This window comes from Trachurus japonicus, chromosome 19, assembly GCF_045865225.1.
Source record: "Trachurus japonicus isolate A0001 chromosome 19, Traja_1.0".
In the NCBI taxonomy this organism is placed as follows: Eukaryota; Metazoa; Chordata; class Actinopteri; order Carangiformes; family Carangidae; genus Trachurus; species Trachurus japonicus.
Genome location: NC_140925.1, coordinates 16,062,223 through 16,081,663, shown reverse-complemented (window position 1 = coordinate 16,081,663; position 19,441 = coordinate 16,062,223). Strand labels below are relative to the sequence as shown.

At 41.2% G+C, this 19,441-nt stretch overlaps 1 protein-coding gene across 1 annotated transcript; it reads left to right on the top strand.

Moving 5' to 3' along the window:
- Positions 1 to 448: 448 nt before the first annotated feature.
- Positions 449 to 15,982, top strand: LOC146967641 (signal transducer and activator of transcription 5B-like). The gene is made up of 18 exons (XM_085760652.1): positions 449 to 577; positions 1,248 to 1,404; positions 2,383 to 2,472; positions 2,641 to 2,818; positions 3,673 to 3,803; positions 4,754 to 4,905; positions 5,078 to 5,233; positions 6,065 to 6,244; positions 6,410 to 6,497; positions 7,391 to 7,513; positions 7,775 to 7,867; positions 8,701 to 8,907; positions 9,367 to 9,461; positions 10,572 to 10,714; positions 10,803 to 10,958; positions 11,109 to 11,160; positions 11,425 to 11,532; positions 11,753 to 15,982. The coding sequence occupies exons 1-18, from the start codon at positions 450 to 452 to the stop codon at positions 11,874 to 11,876; spliced, it is 2,361 nt and encodes a 786-aa protein (XP_085616778.1). The 5' UTR covers position 449; the 3' UTR covers positions 11,877 to 15,982.
- Positions 15,983 to 19,441: the final 3,459 nt, after the last annotated feature.

The window sequence follows — 19,441 nt, the reverse complement described above, 5'->3', positions numbered from 1 at the left end:
TGCTGTGTAATGTAACAGAGTAATGCACCTCTGGTTGAAATGAAGTTTTATTGCCCAGCTAGGAAGTAGGAGGAAATCTGCAGGACATGGTTGATGGTTTAAAAATAATTCATAAGTCTCTGCTTCTTGTTTCAGGGTGTCAGATGGAAGAGGAGGTGTCTGAAATGATCTGAAGTGGGAGGTGCAGTCTTTTTGCCATGTTGAATCAGGAGGCTTCTGGAAGCATTTCAGGGTTTTGTCAGGACTGTAGCCGTAGGAGCTTATAAAAGAGATCATCAAGAAGACTTGCATCCCATTGGAACTGCGCAACACTTGAGGTATTGGTTTGTGCTTGCTTTTCTGACAAGCTCTGTCTACGATTCCCGTCACTAATAACACATCACGATTACTCATCTCTTACTGATCTCATTTCCCTGCCATCCTCCTCCTCCTTCCACCACAGCAGCACCATGGCAATGTGGATACAGGCCCAGCAGCTGCAGGGGGATGCCTTGCACCAGATGCAGGCACTGTACGGCCAGCACTTCCCCATTGAGGTGCGACACTACCTGGCCCAGTGGATTGAGAGCCAGCTTTGGTACGTAACAGAACTTTATTATGGAGTTTTTCCCTCAGTCAATGTGAGGGTCTAAGGGCAGAGGATGTTGTTATGATGCCATGTAAAGCCCTTTGAGGCAAACTGTTTGTAAAAACCGGAGATATACAAATAAAATGACCTTGCCTTGCCTATTGTGGTGGCATCTGGCCAGTGGGTTGGATCATGGATTTTTCCATGGTATTATCAGTCTGCTTGTATACAAGATCCTAATTCTATGATTCATCACAGGTACTCTCTAATATAATATGATATAATACAGTATAATGTGTTGGTCACATATTCATAAGGTTGTAGCCTTTCTATATGCATTTCATTTAAAGTAAAGATGGTAATGCCTCTCTAATGTGACTGAGTTAAAAGATGCAGAGATGGATGGGCCTGTCATAGTTATAAATGTTTATTGTTTATTTTCATAGATTTGACTAAATAACACACTACAGTGTATTTAGAAAATGTATTGCATGAGTTTCTAAATACACAATTGGAAACAAATAATACATATCTTTAAATTAAACCATGTTACTGGCATGAAAATATTGAGTGAATTTTACAAAGAACTTTGTGACTGTGTTTTGAGTTGCATGCAGAGTTGAATTTACGATCAGAATGTTGGATTGATTATAAAGCTATAAACATAATTGCTTCTCAGGGATTCAGTGGAGCTGGACAACCCAGCAGAGGAAGCCAAAGCCAAGCGTCTGTTGGACAACTTGGTGGCGGAACTGCAGAGGAAAGCCCAGCTTCAGGGAGGAGAGGACGGCTTTCTGCTCAAGATCAAGCTGGGCCACTATGCCACCCAGCTCAAGGTACCAGCCAGTCAGCTGCTGTGGGACAGAAGAGAATGAGTCAATGGAAAGTTACGTAGGTGCAGTGAAAGTGAAGCAGGTTTCAGGCGATGCCCACTGAACCAAAAAAAAAACCCTAATGAACAGTTGCTTCTCACGGTCACCATGCCTAATACACTCTGATTGCTGACGACAATGACACAATGATCAGAGTGGTGAAATCAATTCAACCTGCTATGACTCTTGATTGCCTCACCCTATTACAACAATTTGAGTGTACAGAGAGCGATCATGAGTTAGACCAATGATTTATGACTGAATAGTGAAGATATATGAGAACTGTTTGATGTAAATCAACACGAATTCCAGAGAGTAGGTCTTTAAAATGTCAAGAATGATTAGGCCATATCGGCTTTTAAGCAGCTTGTCATTATCTCTAATAATAAAGAGTTTTTTTTCTTTTCATCAGAAATGTGAAATCTCTAATATCTTAATAATTTTTAATTATGTAACAATTACTGTAACTCAGGGCCCACAGGAAGGAAGACTAGCTGGATGTCCAATGACATCAGCTAATGGGGATCCTGTAATAGATAAACAAATAATTAGATGCTAGTTTTATGCTATCTAACTGTAAAGGCCAGAGACTTGAAAACTGACCGAAAGACTGATTTATCCCTCCGCATACAGATGATTTCCTTTAGGTCAAATGTCCACTGCTTTTGTGGGTGAAACACTGAGTGATTAAGAGAAATAAATCTCATGTTGTGCCAGTTTCAAGGTAATTAAATAATCTGTAATAGACAGTCTATATTAGAAAGTCATAAGTATTTAAACCTTTCTGAGAAATGTGTTGCAATAATAACAAAAAGCATCGTCTCACTTTATTAAGAGCAGGAGCTGGACAGAAAGAACTCTCTCATTACTGGCCACATTGTTGGTATTCTATCGAGTTTTCCTAATTGATTTGATTAATGATTTGTGTGCGTGTGTCTGCAGAGCACTTATGACCGCTGTCCTTTGGAGTTGGTGCGCTGCATTAAACACATCCTGCACTCAGAACAGAGGCTGGTTCAAGAAGCTACAAATGTAAGTTGTTGCTGATTTCTCTTCATTTGCAGGATTCCTATAAATCCTAATAATCAAAATAATAATCCTAATAATCATGATGGTAATAATAAGAGCAGAGAATGGTATTCATGAATACTAAATGACTCATAACAGCCAAAAAAATTGTGATGTTTTATTTTTGTGTAGGCCAGCTGCGGGACTGGGAGCCAAGCCATGGACACCCTGTCACAGCGCCACCAGCAGATCAACCAGGCCTTCGAGGAGCTGCGCTTGGCCACGCAGGAGACTGAGAATGAGCTGAGAAAGCTGCAGCACAGCCAGGAGTACTTCATCATCCAGTACCAGGAGAACCTGCGCATCCAGGGTGAGGACAAGGGACAAACACACACTGATACCAATGGACAAAAGCTACACTGCACGCTAAAGTACGGTGCTTAGGATGCACTCATAAAGAGGTGGCCCAAAAATGAGTTTCTACCCAACATTTTATTGAATCTCTAAGCAGGATTGAACTCACTGGGCATCAGAGGTGGGTAGTAACGCGCTACATTTACTCCGTTACATTTACTTGAGTAACTTTTTAGTCATAGATCTTTCATAGATAGGCCTATGTAAGTTATTGTGGCTGAATTTGTCTTAATTTATGTTACTTTGTAAAAAATTTCATTTAGGCTATTGTCTTAGTAAATGTTCTTCTTTGGCAATATCTGAATTTTTTCATTGCTATTAGCCTATATTTTTGTGTATTTGATTAGGCCTACATTTACGCGCTGATCATTAAACGAACAAATCAGAGGTTACTCAGCAGTTACTCAGTACTTGAGTAGCTTTTTCACCAAGTACTTTCTACTCTTACTCAAGTAAATGTTTGAATGGCTACTTTTTACTTTTACTTGAGTAACATTATTCTAAAGTAACTATACTCTTACTTGAGTACAATTTTTGGCTACTCTACCCACCTCTGCTGGGCATTCATCAGCCATGGATGTAAAGTAAATTCACTTCATAAATAAGATGGAAACGTTTTTCTGTTTGAATCAGAGAAAGACAACTGAGGATGTGATAGTAACCAAAGACTCAGCTTTGTTGCTCTGTCTGTCACCAGCCTGTTTGACTCACATGTTTCCTTGTGGGCTGCTGAAAAGTTCATTTAGTCATTCAAAAGTTCACAGCATGTTTCTAATGTCTCTGTCTGTCTCCTGCTTCCTGCTCTGTCAGCCCAGCTGAGCAGCCTGTCATCGCTGCCTCCGGCTGAGCGCACCCAGCGGGAGACCACCCTGCAGAGCAAGAGGGCCACTGTGGAGGCCTGGCTCGCCAGAGAGGCCAGCACACTACAGAAATACAGGCTTGTAGGAAGACATTCCACGGACACACACACACAAACACACACCATGTGCTGTATACTGTAGCTTTGCAATGATACACAACATTGATCTATTTGAAACAGATACATATTTTGCACCACTTTCATTTCTGTTTACCTGTCTGCAGTCTTCTTCATCACTGCCTTTGATGGCACATTGCCTTGTTTCATAGTGGCATACTGCCTCCTGTGCAAGATTTTGACTCTTGGTGTGTGCAGTATGTGTGTGTTGACAAATAAGGTGGGGGCCAACTCATAAAAGCATTCATCTATAATGCCACAGATAGTTAGAAACTCCTGAGGGAACTCTTTGAATAAAACAATATGATTGTCACTCATATTCTACTAAACTGGTATGTTTCACTTTCAGTTTAATTGGATGTCATTTAATTTCACTTTCACTTGTATCGTGGATCACAAATCAGGCACTGAACCAAATTAATACATTTTATTTTTGCCTTTTGAAATTTTGAGTTTATTCTAATGAACAGTAACTAAACTAGGACAGATTTCCGCTCATGTAAATAATGTGGAGAAATATTTCATGATCTCATTCATGTGTTCGTCAGTTGAAGTGCAGTAAGTTGAAGGAGAGGCTTAGAGATGGGTTTTCACAGCAGCACTGCCATCATTTTGAAACACAATCAGCCAATAGGGAAGCTTGACTTTTGTTGTACTTCAGTACTTTCTGCACAAGAGGAAAAGTTACTGACCTCACTATAATTTTCCCAACAAGTTTGATGAATAGCTAAATCAAAATCTCCACTGCTGAGATGCACACATGCCGAAAATATAGATTTTGCGGTAATTGGGTTACTCCACTATTCAGAAACAATTTCCTGCTCACTGTGTCCGTTTTTCCTTTGGTGGGTGTTAACAAACTGAATGTCACGCATGCAAATGTTCCTCAGCATGTGGCTGGTGGTGTTCTTTCAGGACCTGTCAGAGCAGCACCAGAAGACCCTGGGCCTCCTGAGGAAGCAGCAGACTCTCATCCTGGATGAGGAGCTCATCCAGTGGAAGAGGAGGCAGCAGCTGGCAGGAAATGGGGGGCCACATGAGGGAGGACTGGACGTCCTCCAGTCCTGGTACATACTACTGAACTACATATCATATTCATGGAGTTTTTATTTAATGTTTAAAATGTTTTTTTGATATGCATAGTCTATGCATGAAAATACTTACATGTAGGGATTTTCTCCTCATCTCCTTTGCCTCCATACTGTGGTGATGTCTTCACCTCCTCTCTGTGTCCTCGAGGTGTGAGAAGCTGGCTGACATGATCTGGCAGAACCGGCAGCAGATCCGGCGCTGTGAGCATCTCACCCAGCAGCTGCCTCTGCCGGGCCCCATGGAGGAGCTGCTGAGCAAACTCAACAGTGACATCACTGATATCATCTCTGCCCTGGTTACCAGGTGAGAACTGGACTGCACCTGGTTGCTGAGAGTACCTGTGGTGGAGCTTTGTGAATTTGGATAAGATATGCGAGTACAGGGTTCCACAGCTCTGACTATGGAGCAGCTTTGTAAAACTGATCTCAATTTGTTTAGAGCCCAGCTAGTTTTGATATTTTTGTCTTTTTGTGGCCACTGTGTCAGAACTGCTATCTTAACTTAGCTATTTTTTTATTACATCACTGTGATCAAGTACTTCCTCTTGTCAGATGTTTTAAACACAGAGGCAGTGAAAGTATTTTGTTTTACTTTACCCAATACATTGCAAGTACTGGGCATTGGCCAGTATTGTTTAAGTGGTCTATTTATTGTGTCCAGAGCGTGAAGCTGTTTGCCCTTTTCATACAGGAGATACAGGGCCAATGAATTGACGCTCACCCTCAGTAATGTCTGGTTGTCACCTTTATCAATGCCCCTGTCTGCAGAGTATTTTGCATATCTCCAGTGCAACATGCAACCACAGAATTACACCAGAATTACATTGCACAATTAATAAAGTTAAGTTTCAGTTTTACTTCTCTCTCTACTTCACTCTCTCTCTTTACACTGCTAGTAAGGGCACTGCGTCCAGTCCATGTTTTATTTGTGGACTGGATGATCCTCGGTGGGGAATATGCGATTGGCTGCTTGAGTATAGGGGTCTAGGACCTACATTATAGGCTAACTTTGTCCCTGTTGAACCAGAGTGAGAACTGTATTTGTCTTTATGACAAGAAGCATATTGTTATGTCATAACACTACTCCCCCCTCATAAGACCAGCTCATTATTTCATTGTCTCCTCCTCTCTTCAGCACCTTCATCATTGAAAAGCAGCCGCCCCAGGTGTTGAAGACCCAGACCAAGTTTGCAGCCACCGTGCGCCTCCTGGTGGGCGGAAAACTCAATGTCCACATGAACCCACCGCAGGTCAAGGCTGTCATTGTCAGCGAGCAGCAGGCCAAAGCTCTGCTGAAGAATGAGAGCACACACAGGTGAGCTGGCACTGACTTGTCCATGAATACTAAAGGATCTCAAATGCATTGGTAATTGATTAATTGAATGTTACACTGTGGTTTGGTACCATGTGAGATTAAAAGCTTATATTAAAGAGATACAGTAAATGATGAAAAAAGTGCATCTTTCTTTTGCCTGGGTAGTGAAAGCAGTGGAGAAATCCTCAACAACAACTGTGTGATGGAGTATCACCAGGCCACTGGCACCCTCAGTGCACACTTCAGAAACATGGTAAGTGTATGTCAGCTAGAGTGATAACGAAAGGTCTTTGCGTAAATGTCCACCACCAGTATAACATTTTTATAGTAATAATAGAATTGTGTTGCAATTAACTTCCTATTTACATTTGTTTAGTTTGGTTGGTTAGAAACCTCATGTATGATTACGACATAAAACTTCATCAAAGAGTGTCCGAAAGCGTCTTGTCTTCTGATTGGCTGAAGAGAGGCTTAATCCTCTCTTTTATTTGGCCTACTGATCTGTTGTTACTAGAGCTCTAGAGAGAAGCCTGAGAGAGGAGACGCACAACAAAACTGAGATGGTGTATGGTTGTTAAAACCTCAAAAATATCTTCCTATGGATCAACCCTTCAAATGAAATACGGGACTGGTCTAAAATATGGGTGTGTTAGTGATTCAGTTGTATCTGATTAATCGCCATATTGCGTAAAGCAGCTCTAATTTACTCAACAACCTTTAATTTCATCAACATTAATTATGAGTTGTTTTGTTTCACAACTAACCTGTAAAACTGTGGGATGTCCACACAGACTGTGTCATGTTAGTCATGTTTATGAGACTGTTTCAAGGTAGCGCATAGCAGTGTCATATTTTTTAACTTCTTTTTTTTAAAACTTCAGCAAAGTAAAGTTAGACATCTTTACTAAGATATGGCATGAATGTACATTTCAAGAATCTGTCAATTTTATCCAGTATTATTATTGTATTGACTCCTGCTGCTAACAAGTATTGTGCGTGCATCCAAAGCCTGATATAGTTTATTTCTCTCTGAGCTTTGAAAATGCAGTCGCACTGTTTTCTCAGAATGTTTTACACTTACTACGTTTTTCAGAATGAAGCAACCTGTCTCATACGTTTGCTGTGTGTGTGTGTGTGTGTTTGCAGTCACTGAAACGGATCAAACGTTCTGACCGTCGAGGTGCAGAGTCGGTGACGGAGGAGAAGTTCACAGTCCTGTTTGAATCACAGTTCAGTGTCGGGGGCAACGAGCTGGTCTTCCATGTCAAAGTAATCAGATGGGACATTTTATTTCCTGTTTCAGTTAAAAGCAGCTAAAGGACTCCTATCTTGTTTGATTATTGAGTGGTCGGCTTTACTCTGTGGCCTTTCGCTCCTGATGTCATCTTCACTGTGTCTGAGAAAGAAACGCCAGATACTATTATGGCTTTGTCTACATTTGATCTAAATGCTCTCTAGCGATAAATTGGCCCAAGAGTCTGTTCTTCTTGATTTTATAACTGTCCCTCCTGTTGTGCTTGTAACTTTCAGACCTTATCGCTGCCTGTTGTAGTGATAGTCCACGGCAGTCAGGACAACAATGCCACAGCAACAGTCCTGTGGGACAACGCCTTTGCTGAACCTGTAAGTTGGCTGCTCCATGACTCCACAGTGGCTCCTTTATACTTCACGATATCAAGTAATATTTCCCTACTGCTCACAGTATCAGCTTGTCAGGGGTTAGGTAGCAACATGGTTGGTTAAAGGGATAGTTCAACATTTTGGCAAATTGGCCCATTGCCATAATCCCTATAGTTTTAGGAGTAGGTTTGTTACCTTTAATTGTCAGTGCAAGCTGTTTTTAGAACGGTGGAGCAGAGACGTGAGCTGCTCAGAGCTACACTATGGAGGCTCATGGAATTTCTTGGTTTCCCTCATTTTCCCTCAGTTTTCGAGGCAAATTTCTTAACGTTCCGTTATTATCTCATAGCGTGATGAATGTGCAGGTCACAACTTGTCCACCACAGCGTTTTGGAGTTGTTGGATTGTGTATTTGATGAGTTTGATGAGGGAAACCAAGAAATTCCATGAGCCTTCGTAGTGTAGCTGACAATTAAAGGTAATGAACCTACTCCTAAAACTATAGGGATTATGGCAATGGGCCAATTTGCCAAAATGTTGAACTATCCCTTTAAAGTAAGTGTGGTTATACTCTATATTTTCTGATTTCAACAAATGCATTTGTTGAGAATAAGAAACAAAAACATCAGACTGACAGGAGTAAAGCTGCAGACTGTGCCACATCGTCGACCTCCCTTCAGTTTCATTTCAAATCATTTGAAAAGAACAGATTGTTATTGGTGTCATTTTGGTGTTTTGTTAAAGCAAGTAAGTCAATAATGCATCCTGCCAGAAGGTGGCAGTCAGGATCTGAACTGTTGGGCATCTTTACTCACTGCTGTCTGTTGTGTCCTCAGGGCAGGGTGCCATTCATCGTACCAGACAAGGTGCTGTGGCCCCAGCTGTGCGAGGCCCTGGATATGAAGTACAAGGCGGAGATGAGCAGTGGGCGTGGCCTGTCGGAGGATAACCTAGTCTTCTTGGCACAAAAGGCTTTCACAAGCAGCAGCAACAATCCTGAGGATTACCTCAACATGACCATATCCTGGGCGCAGTTCAACCGGGTGAGGCCAGACTACTGACTGAACTCCAGACCAGGCTACACTGTACTGTCACTACAGCAAGTCAGCAGCAGCTTCACATCACCAAGACTAGAACCACTCAGGACACCATGTTGGCTCAGCTAGTAGAGCGCTCATCTTTAAGGCTTATTATCACCACACTGGCACTGGTCCAAGTCCAACCTGTTGCCATCTGTTGCATATCATCCTCTCTCTGTCTTGCCAAATTTCTCTCCTCTCTCTCACTGAAGCAACAATAGAGTCATAAAAAGCCCCAAGAATTCCCAAAGAAAAAGCTAAACCACAGCCGCTAAATAACCCTGCTATGTGATAGTGTGTTTTTATGGTAACCAGGTTACTGCAGTGCTTTTAATACATGTTCTGATGAGCCTGAATTCACAGGCTAATCTGTTTTCTTGTGAGCTTATAAACACACTGATGGAACATGTTTTATTTGTACAGGAGAGTTTACCTGGACGCAACTTCACCTTCTGGCAGTGGTTTGATGGAGTTGTGGAGCTCATGAAGAAACATCTCAAGCCTCACTGGAATGATGGGTAATGACCACGCCTCACTTTGTTTTGCTAGAAAATGGTTTTATGTTCACTACAAAGACAACGGTTTGTTATTTAAAGCAGATATCAGTGGAATGTTTTTGTTAATATAAGTCCTAAATAGTCCTATTTTCCGTCAGCAATTACTTACATGAAGTATTTCAGCCTAAACACGAGTCTCTCCGTCACTCTGCTCTGCTGTAACCCGAGGAGAAAATTTTCCTTGTGGGATACAAGTGTTATCCAATGAGGGGAGAGAACGGCATGAAGGGCTGTGTGTGCAGCCAAGGGATGCGCGTGAATGTGGTGACGTAGCACGAGGACCAATTGATGCCTGACAAGGGTGGGGGCTGCTAACTCATGGTGCGTTCAAGGAAACTCGTACTTTGTGTTTTTCCTTCCTGTGAAGTCATACCAGTTCGATCTGGTACGAGTTCACGGGTCGGAAGTTACGAGTGGCCGTTATAGGGAACTTTCACAGACAACAGGACGGTAAAAACACGAGCTACGGGTCACCTGGAACGCTACCAAGTCGTAGTTGTGACTTGAAGCTGTAACTTACGGTTTCAAAAGCCTGCCTTGAACACAGCATTAGCCGAAACGGCCGTGCCACTGATATCTGCTTTAAGGTAAAACAATTAACAAACCTTTACCAAGGAGCAACTATACTACTACACAGCAATGCAACAGGACAGCAGAGATTCTGGTAGCACTTTATAATAAGTTCACACTATTAAGCATTAGTTAAGCATTAAATACTGAATTCATCATATATAACACATGAATACTCATTAGTATGTAGTTTATAAACACAGTTAAAAGTGTTTTACTCATCATTGATAAGCACTAACTGTATTTATAAACTACATACTACTGAGTTTTCATGTGTTATAAATGAAGAATTCAGTATTTATTAATGCTTAACTAATGCTTAATAGTGTGTGCTTATTATAAAGTGTTGTGTTTACTGAGCAGGAACCGTCATGTTTTTCTACCAGTTGTAAGAATGAATTCAAACATTCAGCTGCTAATGACAAAGAAGGTGGAGGGAGTGTCGCCAGAACAGTAAAGAGTTGATGTGTAAATACCCATGTGTCTGTGTTCTGTTTGCAGAGCCATCTTGGGCTTTGTGAACAAGCAGCAGGCACAGGACATGCTGCTGTCCAAACCCAACGGCACCTTCCTGCTGCGCTTCAGTGACTCTGAGATCGGAGGCATCACCATAGCCTGGGTGGCTGAGAATCCCAACAAACCAGGTGCTGAACTTTGCTTTGCTTTTCAAGAAAATGATCATATATACGTAGAGCAGTGATTGAGTCTTTGGTTGCTCCTGTCTTTGGAAAGGTGAGAGGCTGGTCTGGAATCTTTTGCCTTACACCACCAAGGACTTCTCCATCCGCTCCCTGGCTGATCGCATCAGTGACCTGAACCACCTCCTGTTCCTCTACCCCGACCGGCCCAAAGATGAGGTTTTTGCCAAGTACTACACCCCTCCACTCTGTATGTATCAGCACTACGTACATCTTTTCACATCAATACATCACTTCTTTAAGATGGATATATATATATATATATACAGTATACGTATATAAAGACATGTACATTTCAATCACCCTAAAGTACAGTTTTGGCATTATGTCTCTCTTGCAGCAAAAGCAGTGGATGGATACGTAAAACCACAAATTAAACAAGTTGTGCCAGAGTAAGTTGTATACACACATGCAAACACACACTCTCACACATGCCTATGAATCCAACAGGAATGAATATAGAGTAAGTTTCCAAGGTTTAAAACACATGTGGTGGCAGGTTCAGGAGCCATCAGACTCCTACATGGTACAGTGTGGCAGATACGAGCCTAACACTTTCAGAACGTTCTGTATTTGTCATTAAAATTCAGTTCAATTGAACAGTTCATTTTAAACTGTCATTGAATGAAGTAATGTGTTGCGCGTGTCTCTGGCAGGTTTACCACCCCTAACCCTGAACCCAGCGGAGGAACTCCGACATTCATGGACCAGACAGCTTCTCCCTCTGTGAGCCACCCCAACAACTTCAGTGTTTATCCTCCCATGTAAGAACACTGCTTTACTGCATTTACACACTACACTGTCTGATAATGCACCTTTCCCTTCATTAACAGTTCTTTTATACATGACTCTTGAAATACATGCACACCCCTGCCTGTGCAATCAATGCAACAACTGTATATAAATAAATATGTCCACAATCCCAGCTCAGTGTTGTACAAAGTATTTCCAGTGAACGTCCTTCTGCTGCTCTGGTCTTGTCAGGAGCGACAGCATGTTGGATGCAGACGGAGACTTTGACCTGGAGGACACGATGGACGTGGCGCGTCATGTGGAGGAGCTGCTCCGCAGGCCCATGGCCAACCAGTGGAGCAGCCAGCAGTCCTGAACCAGAACCCTGAATCCTGCTGCCCAACTTCAGGTCTTCTCCATCTAATCCAACAGCAACACACACCTGTAATTCTCTCTCACCGGACTGCAAGATATTTCCTGTTTTTTATCAGTCCTTCTGCCAGAGCCACATTACCATTCACCATGTATCTTCAGCTTTAGTTGCCCCTCGTGCTTTGGAAACGGACAGGTCCGGTAATGATGAGCCGCCCAAATGCCTCTGTGGAGGCAGCAGACCATTTTTTTCAAGTCAGTGTTACTTGCATTTGACAGAAACTGGTGTTAATGTCCTCTCCCACTTCTCGGAGCTTCTCAGAGCGGTCGTGTGGAGCTGGTTTGGGACAAAATGTTGAACTACAGTTAGCTCTTATGTAAGCTTCGCATTCACATGTGCCTGAATAGTTTTATCCAGCACCACAAGACTTTTGCATAAAGTTTCACAGCAAACTAGCTTCTCTTTAAAATTCATCTCACAGCCAACATTGATCAGATTGATGAAATATTGACATTGAATCTCTTTCATTTAACATATATGTTAATCATTTTTAGTATTATGTTTGAAAATCTCATATAAAAGTCCTGAAGTGAGACTATGTAACTTTTGCTGAGCATCAACCACTGTGAAGACCACAAGTATTTACAGCATGGTGGCAGACTGAATTTTCCTTCATATCCTAAGTTTCTGGTGAGTCAGTAGATCCACAAACAGAGCTGCTGCTTTGACGTTACCTCCAGCTTTAAAACGGGTATAAACCTGTACTGTCATAAACTGAATGGTTTCCTCAATGCCACGACTGTGTCCTCAGAAGCTGCAGCTTCAGCTTCACCTGTGGTGTAGCTGCTGTGTCCTGTAGAAACCATCTAACAACACTAGAGGTCAGTGAAAGTTTCTGTGCAGAAACTATGTACGAATTCACACACCAACAGAAGGTGTCAGACAGTTGAGCCTCTGTGTTGTCACCTGAGACTGTGATTGTTACAAAAAACACAGAATCAAAGATGCAAAGATGCATTTTAAGAGCAGTTAGAATATAAACGGGTATTTGACAGGTTGTTGATCTTGCCACAAATTTCAAAGGAACAGTTATTATCATACAGGCCAGACGTTTACCTATATAATATGCTTCTATGTTGACAGTCAAGTGTGTGATGTTATTTTGTGATGATCAGATGCACAGTTTATTCCTACAGTGACATTACTGAATCATCTGATCGGCAGTAATTATAAAATCAGCAGTAACTGAGGCTGTTTTCAAACCTGCGCTGAGCTAATGAGCATCACTACAGCCTCCATGTGTTTACACAGTGTTTCAGTTTCCTGTATCATGATAATAATCAAGCAGTTGGAGCACAAGTAATGACAAAGTCACAAAGTCAGCAAGCTGACACGGTACACAGTAATGTTAATCTTAAATTTGCGAACATTAGCCTCGATAAGCTACTGGTGAAATAACACAGTGAGGTAAGACTGCAGCAGCTGAACCTGGATTCTACTGAACTCAACACACACACACAACCAGCTTTTAATAATACAAGGATTTGTTTTATTTATTTATTTTACTTCAAAGGTTATATAGTCCAACTTTAAGGACCAGAGCTAGGTTTTAAATCTGTTCCTGCTTTCATTTGGTGATTTTGTAAAATTTTAGAAATTGATTTTTCTATTACAGCTGTTCTCTGAGGATCTGGTGCTACAGCAAAATGTTCAAACAGCCTCAGGTGTTACGGATTAGGTGCTTTGGTCACACAAAGTCTTTAATTTTTCATCTGGACACTTTGACAAGACATGTTTCTGTGCAGAAAACAGATGTTGTAGACTGCATTTGGTAAATGCTCCACACCTTGATGAATGATGAACTCATAATTTAAAGATTTGTTTTTATACAGCTCTTCTCACAGGTTGTCAAAGGGTAGAAAACAAACACATGCACACAGATCGCTACGTCACAGAGAAGGGATGATTAAACTGAGGCTGTCTACACATATACGTATGTAACGTTATCCACCGCTCCATGTATTGTTTTTTCGCCAACTTCGTTAAAAACAAATGCACATGACCAGGCGGAAGGTTAGCAAAACAGCGGAAATACCACCAGACTTGCATAGTTCCTCTTTAACAAGTTTATTTGAGGATTTTTTTCATTCCCCTATTTGATGCTAAATGTCAGATTCCAGAGGTTCAAATCTGCTGTTGAACTACTAAATTTTACTTAATAATTTGACAGTTTATTCATCTCTTCTCTGACTGTAGCAGTCTGTAAACATCATATTATTGTTTTCTACTCTGTGACGCCCTGCAGTCTCCTTAGAGCTGCCCAATCCTCCCAACGATCAGAGGAGGTTCCCTGCAACTGTGGACGTCAGTGTTGATCCTCCTCTCTCTCCTACTGTATCAGGTGTGTCTGTCCAAACCTAAAACGAACGAGTGCTTTTAAACGCGACTCCAGCTCGACCACCAATGACACGAGTCAGTGTCGCTTCATGGAAGTGGGACTGAGGCATTTACATTGAATGAATCTCCCGCATATGAACATATGTAGTGAGGATGGACCCGTGGTTGGATGTATGTGCTGTATTTTACAAGCTAACTTTAGTTATCTGTCGGTGGACTCTTTGGGAAAATACCCATACCTCACACTTCAGCTAGGATAATCAGGACAGCAACTCCTCAAAGCTGCAACTAACAATTCTTCTCATTATTAATCTGGCAGTTGTTTTGAGGAAGAAAAAAATGGGAAACAATTCTTTGTTGTTTGTTTGTTTTACAATCAGAATTCCCCAAAGTGATATCATCACATCAATTTATTTTCCAAAATGCGAAAATATTCAGTTTACTATGACGTTTGAGATGCTTGAACTGTAAAACTTATTTTTTTTCATTGTTCACACATTTTGCATGAAAAGGGACTTAAACAAATAATCAATTATGAAGATATGATTAATTTCTCTCTCTGAAATAATCACTGCAGCTTCACAGCTCAATCATGCAGCATTGCTTCTGTAACAAGAAGACTACAATCAACCTCAGCTAGAGTCTGTCAAATCTGCACCGTCGTGATGGTGGTGATGATGATTCTGCATTGAAAGCTTTTATAAAGATTCTCATTTATCCAGAAATAACCCTCAGTTCAAATCTTGTCTGTGGAGACTCACACAGTGTCACAGTTCAGGGGCTGATTCCTCCAGAGGATGGAGAACGGAGGCGTGGCCTCAGGAGGCTTTTCTCAGCTGTGCCTGCCTCTACCATTGCGTAACAAGGTGCAGCTCCTGCCACCTAGCAACTTTGACAACATGTACCCTTTTTTTCCCATGAGGACTTGAGGCTTTTACAGCTGCTGAACTGATCTGGCACATTTTAAAGTGTAACCCTCCTGCTCTCTGTTGGTGTTTGCCATCATATTGTTTTAATTACCGGCACGCAATGAATCTTGGGATAGGTTGGGCCAACGAGGATCTACTCATTTCAGTCCAGTGTTCAAAATGCAGCCCCTGAACCGGGACACAGCTGGAGTCTCTGTAGATCTGTCTGTGCCTTGTGGATAGTTAAGGGACAACACTGTCTATACAGGACATGTTGAAGCCATTGTCATTAACGCTGCACTAATACCAGCGTCAACCAGGAATGCTGAATTCCTTCACCCAGAATGAAAGTACACACAGCAAACCTCAGGAAAAGTCACTGTGAACTAAAAGTAGAAGAGTCCAAACAAAAACCAAATAACAGCCGGCGACTCAAGTGGAGATGCTTTTCTAACTCTCGAGCTACTTTTGCCTCTTTCTACGCTTGTCTTTAGATCGTTAATTAAACGTCGAAACACGAACTTTGATCATGTTAAATCAAGAAAAGCGAACAAGCACTTTGTTGCTCACACCAGCAGTTATTTGATGTTGTTTTTTTTTTTAATAATGCAGAACTTCTCCTGTTTGTCCTTGAATCAACTCAGTGTTTGTGCGTCCATGCTGCCATGTGTCCTCTGGCTTCTGTAGAGTCTGTGGCCTGTTTTGCAGATTTCTTGTTTACTTCCAAATTGTGCTACATTTTGCTGGAAGTTTGATGTTTTCGGATTAGGGACATGGAAATAAAGTTTTTTTTAAGTAATTGAATTACATTGTGGTTTATTGGCATTTTCCTAATCTTTAGTAGAATATTTTAGTATCATCATTAAATGACTGCAGTGGTGACAGTAACATTTAGGCAGTCCACTTTGGTGATGTCACCTACAGATTGACATTTTTGTTTGGCAAAAAATATATGAATGTAACTATGATTTAAGTGTTTGATCCTTCATAACTAATCGGCCAGATAGATAGATAGATAGATAGATAGATAGATAGATAGATAGATAGATAGATAGATAGATAGATAGATACTTTATTGTCATTGTCATTTCCACTACAACATAATTGAAGTGCATCTCCTGTAGTGCAAAGTCATAAAAACATTAAAAACACATAAAACACAGACAAAAGAAACATACAATATACTGTCCTTTTACCTACATCTGAGCACCTTCTATTTTCACATCCCCATAGCACTGAGTGCAATTAGTGCTTTGGGGTGAAAGCTGTTTTTAATCTGTTTGTACTGGCTTTGACTGTCCTGTATCTGTATCTCCTGCCGGAGGACAGTAGCTCAAAAAGACAGTGACCTGGATGTGTTTTGTCTTTGAGGATTTTTGTTTTTGTGAGACAACAGGAGCCATAAAGTTCAAGATATAATATGCCCTCTTCTGGAATCCACAAGGGAAAACGGAAAGAGACAGACCAAGAAACACATGGTGCCGTGACTGGCAGGTCTGGCCATACATGGGGACAGTTGAGAAATTGGCCCAGGACTCAGGATGCCTGGAGGGCTCTTGTTCGTGGCCTATGCCCAAAGTTGGGGAAGTAGGCATAAGTAAGTGCTTTTATTTCACCAAAATTTCAAAACAGAAATTTTAATAGGCTAATAGTCGGGTGTGTGAAGGATATGAAAATGCATGTTAAAACAACTATGGAGCCACATTGACCACATTTCTTATGGGTAACTAATGATCGATCACAAAATGATGAGTATTTTACAGTCTGACTCCAGTGCTTCATATTGGAGCTGAGCAATTGCAGGAGCTGAATTTTCATTAATTAAAGACAAATGTCACTTGAAAGCAGCAGTGAGTCTCTCTGCATTCCAGTGTTTTCTGAGCGGGAGCTTTCCCATTGACCCACAGTGCCCCACGTACAGCAGACAGGGCTCCACTCATCTGTGTCATCAGGCAGCCCAGTGACATCACAGAGCTGTGACGTGCTCCCTACACACCAGCAACAGAGAGCTTGAAGAGCAGGAGAGCACTGGCCTGAGACCAGACCTCCATATACCAGAGATACCAGGATACCAGAAGGTTTAACAGACAAAGCTTTGCTGAGCTGAACTTACAGTTTCTCTTCTTCAATCGATCTGCAGGGACATATTAGGAGAGAAAAGGGATTGGGGTGGAGGCAGAGCTTTGGGATGATAAGGCTGCTCCTCTGGATCTTGCTTATTTTCAACATTCTCTCTACACATCCAACTTCTGAATCCTGTGGCTTTTACTGGTTCCTGGTGAGGACCTCAATCTTCAAAAGACACAGTTTCTGAAGACATAGACATAGTTTTTAAATATTCATCGTTCTAAAGCTGTATGACACTGTAGTTTTTAGAATTGCCATATATAAATAAAGAAAATGCAGGACAGCCACTGGGTCACTGTCTATATCTGAGATGTGATACGTTATGTTATACTTTAGGCCAATAAGGATTTAGGGAATAAATATGGTCCTTTTAAAAACAGATCTTACACCTGACTCAGAATGAGCATTTCTTAACCTGAAACCAGTGTGACATAGAAAACTGACTGTCCTTGAAAAGTGTGTGTCGTTGGGTAAATCATTGAAATGTGTTAATTTGTGTCATGGACACAGTGTGGTGCCCTGTCAGGTGTGTGTGTTTAAAAGTGCTAGTCTTATATTTAATCCAGCACAAACTCACAGCCCATACAGATGGAGTGAGTCCAAGAGTCCAACACAAACTAGAGATATGAATGTTATTATTGTAACATGGCTCCAGTCTGAGCCTTTCATGTGCTGTTCAATGCAAACAACAAGAAAATATCCTTTTTTTTAAAGGAAAAAAAAAAGTATGTTCTCGATCAGTATAAAAGTACATTCTGTTTGTGAGCTCAGCTAAAAAGTAATGTGTAGTGCTGGAGAAAGTTTAACTTGATCCTTATCTTCCTTGCTGAAGACTTCAGAACTCTTTGACATGGTGGTAAACACATCAGGTCTTCAGTATAGAGGAAAGAAATAGACCAGGATATAAACTGGGAAGTAAGTGGGTAATGAGGGACAGGTATGCAGGTGGGCAGGGGTTGTATGGCAGTACTTAAATGTAGAAATACCAAAATGTAAAATTGTGCAATTACATGGAAAACTCCTGTATTTGTTTTTGTTTTTTAATGGAAAGTATCATCACCCAATATAAGAACCTCAAAACTGTGACATCTGTGCAGGACCAGAGTAAACATACCATAGTTGATTTGACTCACTACCTCAGTAAAGAGCTTTATTGATACTGATGGTTGGTCAACACTGTGTGACTATCAGATGTTATGTAAGAGATGTCACTTGACAGGGTTTTGGCTTATTGAGCAGATGTCTTGTGATGACAGTTTGCAGTTTGCAGTGGCAGCAGCTCGTCAGCAGCCAATCAGCTTCATGCAGATCCAAACACATCAGTTCTCTTGACATAGAGTTTGTTTTCAGCCTGAAAAAGCATGAAGTCAGTGCGTTACCATTAGCCAACTAAAAAAAGAGCTCCTCTGTACATTTTATTCACTTTTTATTCTTTTAAATAAAGTGAGGTCTCTGTCTACTTTGATTTCAAGCTGTTACTGTGAAAGTAATGTGGTCAGAGAAACCGTGTCTGAAAACCAGCCAGCAGGACATCTGTTACTTTGTGATGTCACCACTCTCACCCACCTGAATCCACCATCCACACTTGCAGGATTTGGTTTCCCTATTAATTTTCCTGATCTACAAAATTTTGATTTTATCTCTCAGAAAACAATCAACCAATAAGAAGAGAGGGTCCAGTCCTGTGATTGGCTTTGATCTGAGTTAAGCCAGAAATGACATGACCAGGGCTGTTGTATAGGGGAGAAAGATGATGATAATTCTAGGGGCCCAGCGCCCAGTAGGGCCCACAAAAAACCCCAGTAGTCTAATTTTGTATGACTGAATTATTCTGCATAAAACCCTGACTAATACTCATAGTAATGCTGCATTAGCATCAAAACAAAGTAGGCTAAATAAAAAATGATAATACATACGTAGTCTAAGGAAAAAAAGTGGAAAAGTCAGGGGCCCATTCTTTCAGGGTAGAGAATTCCTAGCAACGGCCCTGGACATGACAGACCTGTAGTAGGCTATGAGAGCCAGCTGCTTTAACTAATGTAGCACAATGGTTTATTACTCCACGACTAAAAGCTTCTGTGGGTTCATTGATACTGTGCTGAATGGTGATTATGGTAGAACAGGGAGTCTGTTTGT

Coding starts and splice junctions, on each gene's coding strand:
- LOC146967641 (XM_085760652.1), top strand. CDS start 450: ATGGCAATGTGGATACAGGCCCAGCAGCTGCAGGGGGATGCCTTGCAC. Junction 3,804..4,753: donor CACTACAGAAATACAGGCTT/GTAGGAAGACAT, acceptor GTGTTCTTTCAG/GACCTGTCAGAGCAGCACCA. Junction 10,715..10,802: donor TGAGAATCCCAACAAACCAG/GTGCTGAACTTT, acceptor GTCTTTGGAAAG/GTGAGAGGCTGGTCTGGAAT.